At 33.4% G+C, this 8,559-nt stretch overlaps 1 protein-coding gene across 2 annotated transcripts in view; it reads left to right on the forward strand.

Moving 5' to 3' along the window:
- The window catches only part of si:ch211-132g1.1 (T-cell surface antigen CD2), a 6,295-nt gene extending 1,115 nt beyond the window's left edge, over nucleotides 1–5,180 (forward strand). The window contains exons 3-6 of one of the 2 annotated variants that reach the window (XM_046854901.1): nucleotides 1–130; nucleotides 222–362; nucleotides 2,880–3,169; nucleotides 4,826–5,180. The exon at nucleotides 1–130 is cut by the window's left edge and continues 95 nt beyond it. In XM_046854901.1, coding sequence (XP_046710857.1) covers nucleotides 1–130; nucleotides 222–362; nucleotides 2,880–3,142 — 534 coding nt within the window. In that variant the 3' untranslated portion in view covers nucleotides 3,143–3,169; nucleotides 4,826–5,180. Of the gene's footprint in view, nucleotides 131–221; nucleotides 363–2,879; nucleotides 3,170–3,842; nucleotides 4,599–4,825 lie in introns of those variants that run through there. The other variant, XM_046854900.1, reaches the window with a different exon arrangement.
- The last annotated feature ends 3,379 nt before the right edge of the window (nucleotides 5,181–8,559 follow it).

Raw genomic sequence — 8,559 nt, forward strand, 5'->3', positions numbered from 1 at the left:
TGGCACAAAAATGGAAAAGAAATCAAGAAAGATATAAACTTTACTACAACTTTGGAGGACACATCAGAGTACACCTGTACTGCAAAAAATCCTAAGGATACCAACAGAAGTAAACCATTGCGAGTAGCATGTAAGTGTTTTTCGTGCTATTAATTTTATATATTGATGATATATGAATATGTTAAACACTCATATGAAAGATGATTTATACTTTTGTTTAGGTGCTATGAAACTCTTTGGCTTTGACTTCTGGATCATGGTGGGGATCTTAGCTGGTGGTGGATCTCTCGTACTGTTTCTGGTACTGTTGATGGTGATTTGTTCCTGCCATGCCTGTAAACGAAGAGAGAAACAACAGCGCGGTAAGGGCAGATGAGATGTTATCAAATGCATTTTATGTGGAAAAATCTTAAAAATAAGAATTAATGAATGATACACATTATTATTAAATAAAACACCTTTTCCGGCTGCTATTTTCGGGTCATGCGTTCTAAAGCAAGTCTTACAACATCAAATCACATTAGTGCTTACAATAAATAGCTACAAACAGCTGCTGTGAGAGTAAAACTGTTACATGTGTCCTGCTTTAAAGGTGCATTAGACAAACTTTCGTCCAAAATGTGTCAAGATTTGATCAGTTTTGTAGGTGAAATTCAACAACACTGGTTGAATATTACCTCTTTTTTGACCTCACCTACCACTCTAACAAACTCCACCCTCTGAGTCTATGAGAGCCAGTGGAGTTCGAATTTTCAAATCATGACATCTTTATGATAATTCAGCATAAGAGCATAAAGATGTCATGATTTGAAAATATTGTGCGTACAATCTTTGCACAGAAGTGTGTGGAGGGAAAAAGAGAACAGACAAAATCAGTATTGTAGCTGAAAACAGCTTGCTGATTTACGAACCTTTCTTTTTCGATGTGTTCTTTTTCTGTTGTAGTCCATCTACCCATCTTAATGTTTGGCATGTTTTCTGAGATGCTTATGAATGTATTATGTACAGTATTTTTATTTATTTATTCATTTATTTTCTAATTCGAATAGGTATGAACTGATATGATGAAAAAGAGGATTTATCACAGAATTGGCATAGATGTTTTTTTATTCTTTTACTGAAAGCTAGTAATCAGATAGCGACAAATGGCCTAGAGATATAGAGATAATATAGAGAGAAGTACTTAGTAGGAAAAGAACAGAAGATTTGATTATAAGGTTTTATTTTTCTGGTAATAACTTATTTTCAGTTCAGTGGTTCTAAAGTTATTTTATAAGAATAGTAGTAACATAGCAACAGCTTCATGGTGGATTGTTAAATAGCTCATGCTATGTACATACTATACCTAAAATGCATGAGCATGCCAGAATCGATTTACCTGTAAAGGGAGAAAAACAATCAAGATTTGATTTAGTATATTTTCCATCCCGGTTACGACTGCTGACTGTGTTGTTTTATAAAAGTGATTCTGATTTACATCAAACAGTGCGCAAAGGCAGTGATATTATCCAGCCTTTCAGCACTGTCGAGATGTAAACCCGTATAGCTTGGCGTATGATGACAATCTGCTACGCTATATATATATGAGGTTTTAGACCGTGTCAGCATGTTCAGCTATGTTTTTCACAGCTTATGGTCTAAAGTCTTTTTTTGGCCATAGTCTATTTTTTCTTGCCAGACCACATCAAATAAAACGGAAAGCTGTATTTGGCCTTTAGATAAGAACACGTGATATATAAAATGACTGACAGGAGGCCAGCGTAAACTTCTGCAACACAATTTTCCAAAACATGCTGAGGCAATGGTTTTAACAAGTATTATTATAATTTTAGCATGTTCTACAACTATTCTACAAATGTATAAGTAAGAAAAAAAAGACTGGCACATATAACTTGCAAAGTTTGTGAGAAAAAAACATGCTGGCCTACTTTATGCCTACTCTCTGAACTACTTTTAAGAGGCTTTTCCTCTTAAAAAAAAAAAAAAAAAAAAAAGGCTGTTTGTTTTGTTTTTTTTATATCAAGTCAGCAGGTGTGTAAAGCAGCTGAAGGGTGCCAAAGCACTGTTTATATTTGGGATGTGATGAAAATATGCCAGTTTTCCTCTTTCAAAAATGAACTGTTTAATGCAGAAAAATGACAAAACAGATATTTATTACACAATAATCGCCTGGTCTTTTGAATAAACTTTGAATTAACTAAACGTAATACTTGAATCTTGCTTAAAAATGTGCTTTAAAATGTGATCTTAAGGTTTTTATGTCAAAATTTCAGATAAACAATTTCCTAGATGTGCTGTAGCTGACATCCTCGTGTTATTGAGAGAAACATCCCTTTATACGGAAATAATGATCAGGATAATAATGTGTCTAACTTTGGGGTGGTTTATATTTCTATCATCTTGGAATCCATGCATGAAAGAGTTAAGGAATTATATGCATAAATAATTGGCCATTAGAATACCAGTTCATTATCATGAACATTGAAAACTCAAGGGAAGTAATATATATGTCAAGTTTATTTCTATAGCACTTTTCATAATGGACATGGTCTCAAAGCAGCTTTACATAATTTAAGAATTAAAGTGAATGATGTGTATTTGTCCCTTGATTCAAAACAATTGATTCTGTGTTACCCAGATGTTGATTGGGTTCCCTTTTTTCTTGTTCCTCTAAAAGCTTTCTCCTGATGTCCTCTTAGGGAGATTTTCTTGACATTGTTTCATATAGTGATTTATAATTTAAATCTTGTATCTATTATTACTGTACTACTATTGTGTGTGTGTATATATATATATATATATATATATATATATATATATATATATATATATATACTGTATATAATAATAATTTAAAAAAATCCTCTGTTCTTTCACAGATGAAGAAGAGTTGAGACTGAACTACAATAATCTCTCTCAATCTCAACAAAAATCTAAGCAAACAGCAAGAGGTCAGCCAGCACCTCCCGAACCCTACGATGATGTTTCTGCCCAGGACATCCCGAGTCAGGCTCAACCCAAGCCCAGGAGCCAGCCACGTGGCCGTCCTCCACCGCCTCCAATAGATGATGATGAGGAACAACCTCCCCCTTTACCCCAACCTAGAAAAAATGCCCAGGTCAAAAGGCATGAAGAACCATAGCAATAGACGAGAGAGTACACCAGCTAGGTAAAATAATCAAATTATATTTATATTGAATGTAAGAATATTTGTAAAGGGAATATGAGTAATAATTAATGTGACTAACATACATTCCGCACTTTTTTATACGCATGTGTTTGCTTTGCATATATACATACATAAGTGCATTTATTAGAATATAGATGAACTGGGTCGGCTATTAGATATACAAGATGATGCACATCATCAGAAGTCTTATTTGTCACAAGAAATATTTAGTACATACAAAATTTGGCTAAGTCTAATTCCTGGTGTAACATGATTCGTGTATATGATAGACAAGTGAACTAAAAACTAAAACAAAATCACTTTTCTTTTCTTAAAATAACCACAAACCTTAGTGCACTCCTCATGCTGCAACATCCTAAGAAACCAACTGATGATGGTTTCTTTTCGTCACGTCTCAACTAACTAATGCAACGCTTTGTTTTTGAATAAACCAAAAACCACAATAGACAGAATGCAACTAGTCAAGATGCTGCAGTCGAGAGTATCGACATTTACAATTAGATAGAGAAACTTGCACCTCTTTCATTTTCTTTACAATAGCTGTCTAGTTCTTATATTTTTGCTTATTACCATCTTGTAAAGTTTTCTAAAGGTTAACGTTTCTATGCTTGTCTTTAGAACTGTTTTTTTTATTTTTTATTTGGGTTTTAAGGTCACACTCTGGCTTGCGGCAGCACCTGAACCAGCTTTCTGTCACTATGCAACGAAGATGCACATGATTAACCCTACTGATATCCAGCAAATACACATCAGGACAATAATCATTTTAAAAGAGCATCTAATTTTATTTAAATGTTTAAAACATTGTTCATTCTTCCTCCCCCCCCTTTCCATATTTATAACCCCTTTCTTTGATTTCTTTCTATTAACTATTTTTGTTTTGATTCTTATTCATTCTTATTACTTGAAAATCTTTCATTTAACAGAAACCAGACAATGTGCTGAGATTGGACCTTTTGTAATAATTGTAGCTGTGGTAGGACATTGTTTCAAAAACACATAGCAAGAACCCGTTTAATGACACTTAGTCGGGTCTGTTCTTTTCTTATCGCTGCCTGCATATTTCCTGTGTGTAGCCGATATAAGAGTTTTTTTTTTTTCACACATCATGTCAAACACCATTTTTTTCCCATTTTCTTGACAACAAATGAGATGTGTCAGTAAAGCTGTTTGACGTGTGTTCGCTCCTGGCCACGGTTGAAAATGTCAAAATGTGAAACAATTAAAACTGACACATCATTCTTAGATTTATTACTATGTATTATAAACTTATATTATTAATCAATATATGGTAGGATGTTTTTGTTGTTACTATGAGTCATTTGAATCTAAAATTTGAAGTGTATATATGATTATGATCCTCATGTGTGAAATCGACTAACCTAATTAAATAAATAAATGTATTAAATTACTGGAATCCTTTCATTTAATTTATATAAAATTACTTTTGTTATGAGTTAGATGCTCTAACACTCCAGCCCCCCTTTTTTTTTATTTAATCTGTTTGGTGGAAAATGTATAATTATATTTATATATTATATATATATATTTTTTTTTAATATTAATTATATTTGCACGTGGTGTTATACTAAAAAAATGGTTTTATCTCTTACCTCTTTGCCCCTTTTTTTTTAGGTTTATTTTGTGATATTCTACATACAGAAACCCAACAGTCAACATTTTTGTAAGCGAAAATACCATTTATTTTGTTTATACTGATATCTGATATGCATTTTCAAAAGCAGTTTGCGATTTTGAGAATCTTAAGAATCCTAAAATGAAAAGTGCCATATAAATAGATATCTTCCTTCTTCTTCCTCTTCTTCTTTTTCATTTATTCAGCTTACTAGGCCTATGCCCTGATGCTTTGGTGTGTTAAGTTTTCATTATCAGGACACAGACAGTATATTCATTCTTTACAGAGTGTATAACTTTTTTATATCTTAATCAGATATGATTTTAATTTAAAGCATGTAAAAAAAATTTGTATAATTTTTGTTGAGTTTGCATTAAGAGCATGTATCAGCAAACCATTATCAAATAGAGAACCTGTATTTAAAGTTAACATTTTTCTTTGACTGGGAACTTCCTGTGGCCACCCACACAGGAAGTGTTAAACATACTAGCAAAAAAATGAAAAAAAAAAAAATGCAACATACATTTCTATCACTTCAGTCCTATGTGTGTAGACCACCTGATGTCTGTGCTGCTATAGAGCCCCATCGGAAAAAATTTAAATTGCATGCGAGAGCCATGGCTTAACATAAAGAAAATATATAATAATAACCTATAATAGTACACTGGTAATTAGGATTAAATGTTAATTCTTAAATATAATCACTAATTTGTAGAATTTCTTTTTTTCGACATCCAAACATTACACTCATATGTTTTTGTTGAATATTCTATTCCAAAAACATGGGAATTAATACCAATATTAAGCCCTTCCACTGCCTTGTGATTATCCACCATTCTTCTGTGAAGTCTTTACACAAAATTTTGAGATGTGAATTTCGGGGATTTGTGTTCATTTATCTAAAAAGAAATGGATTGGATTATAGGCTGTGTTCTGAGAGATTTTAGTTCTTTCAAGACAAACCATGTCTTCATGCAGCTGCTTTATGCACAAGGCTGGAACAGGTTTGGACTGCTTAGTTCCAGTTAAAGTCAGTTTACATAGAAACTAAAAAACATTTAGTTCTCATGAGCCATGAAAATGTGAGACACTATGTGTAAATGTTATATAAACAATATGTGGCCCAATAGACTTCTGATCATAAGTTCAAATCCCAGCACCACCCAGCTACTGTTTCTGGGACCATTTAACCCTCAACTGCTCAGATACAATTGCAACTCTGGATAAGGGTTTCTTGTCAAATAGCATAATTTCTTATGTGCTGTATAACCAGGTAGCCAGACTTACATCAATAAATACAATGATAATGACTGATAACCAAAAGCTGGAGTTGGCAAAAACATAAAATATTTCACAATGCTATATTGTTCTTTTAGCTCCATGTAGCTCATACGGCAATGTAGCTTAAACATGCGGGGTACAATAAAGCATTGTATCCGGTGTAAATTCATTGTAAGATGCTGTGTGCGTGCAGACAACGGATGGGGGAGAAAAACATGTAAAAAAAAAAAAAAAGACTTCCTTTCCACTCTTTTTTTCTCACAACCACTTGACTCACAAGTCACTCACAAGTTTTCCAGTGACAGAAATAAAAAATAAAACAAACTGAAAAGGTGTCAGCAGAGGAGGTTTCTTTGCATGCTAATGTCAGTGTAGCATACTTGTTTGCGAAAATGATTTAAACGTACGTGGTTTGTGTTCATTTCAAGAGCCTTTGTCACTGATGAACCAATTCTTTGGTTTCTTCTGGGTTTTCCAGTTTTCTCCACCTTTCCAAAAGCCTCCCAGTTAAAACACTGGGTCGACTGACTTATGATATGTTGGCAGACACCCTTATCCAGAGCAGCATACAATTATCTAAATTATATACTGAACTGTTGAGGATGAAGGACCTGGGCTGAGGTCCATGGTGGTGCTGGGATTTGAACTTATGAACTGAAGTTTAACATCGGTGGTTACACTGAGCTACCACATCCCTACTCTGAATTTCCTCTAGTTGTGAGGAAGTGTATGACTGTGTGCTTTCCCACTTAATGTGCAGTGTTCTTTGGGGTCCACTGAATCCAATATGACCTCAACATAAAGATTACAAAATGTGAGTGAGTAAAGCATGACAATGAAAGAACAAAATAACTAAAACATAACAAATAAGCAAAACCTCTATACTGTATAAAACATTTAAAGATGCATCCATGTTGCCTCTTGTATTTGAATAATGTCTTTTGGTCAAGCGTTATCGTTGTTCCATTGGCACACTGACGTGTGTTAACGTTCCATCGTCCCCCTTTAATGCAGTTTCATTTTTAACATCTAATGACTTCGTGGTACAATAGTAGGTCTGATTTTAGCTACACAAACCACTGCAGCCAACTACTACCCACAGACACAAATAGATTAGCTGAACTTAGTCAGCGGAAAGAATGAGAATCTATAATTAATAAATAGTTGTACAACAAAAGGTTTTTATGTCTTTTTTCTAATTGGATGCATTCAACTTCAAATTTGCAATGAATGTGCAAAGGGTGTTCGTAATAAAAATTATAATATTTAACAAGACCTAATAATACCCAAATTCAAAGAATTTTGCACGAGGTAATCAGATTAAATTGCTTAATGAGAGTCCCTAGAAAGTTGTTATATTATACAGGATGGTTAAAAAGCCAGCAACCAATACAAATAAAGTGACACACCTTTAAACCTATTATTCAAACCATTTTCTGTACAGTATATTCTTCACATGCTTCTGTATCTTGTTTTCTTCTGTGGATATTGCTGAATGTACAACCCCTATAGGATGCTAAATAGAAAATGCATTGCTTTTAAAATCTTAAAAAAAAACCACATTTCATTCAGAATAGAACAATGTCAATATCAACATTCAACAATATCCAATAAGGAAAAATTTACTATTTCTCTTGCAGTCCAGATCTTTTACCAATTGAAATAGGTGCATTATAAAATGAAAAACATGACAAAGAAGACCCAGGACTGTTGAGCAGCTAGAATCCTGTATCAGGCACATACTGTACAGTGAAAGGTCTCCTTAGTTATCTGACATACACAAACTGTTGTTCACAGAAAAGGTGATGCAACTTATTTGAAACTGTCCCAACTTTGTAATCAGATTTCCATATTACCTTATTTTTTTCCCTTAAAATGGTAGACATTTAGACTATTTGAACATTTTATATGTTTATAATGTTCTATTGTAAATAAAATGTGTTTATGAGATTGCTAATCATTGATATTCTGTTTTTCTTTATATTGTGCAGAGCACCACAACATTTCTTTAGAATTGGGGTTGGATTTGCATACAAAACTAATCTTTTTCCAAACATTTCTTAAAATTTTCCAAACATGTCAACAACTTGCAGTTGATTGTCACTATTAGTATGATTATGTATTCCGGTTGCTGGAATTTCATAGATTGTCTTCTAATTCTGTCGTCCTAATATTTACATTTATTTTAGGAACAGTTTTGCATGAAGGTCTGCATCACTAAGCAGACAGCTTCAGCACATTAAATGAAAACTAGAATAAAGTGACAAGTAATTCTAATGCTCATAAGCATCTGTTTGCACAACTGTTTTGAGTCATTCGAGCAGAAGCAGATGCAAGTGCTGACATTTCTTGAAGTTTTACCTAACTGTGAGCTATAACAACATCATGGAAAGACAAACGGTAGACAAACACTGGAATGAAATTTGGCTATATGTGCTAATTACCAGTAAAA

Source organism: Silurus meridionalis, chromosome 7 (genome assembly GCF_014805685.1).
Source record: "Silurus meridionalis isolate SWU-2019-XX chromosome 7, ASM1480568v1, whole genome shotgun sequence".
Taxonomy (NCBI): domain Eukaryota; kingdom Metazoa; phylum Chordata; class Actinopteri; order Siluriformes; family Siluridae; genus Silurus; species Silurus meridionalis.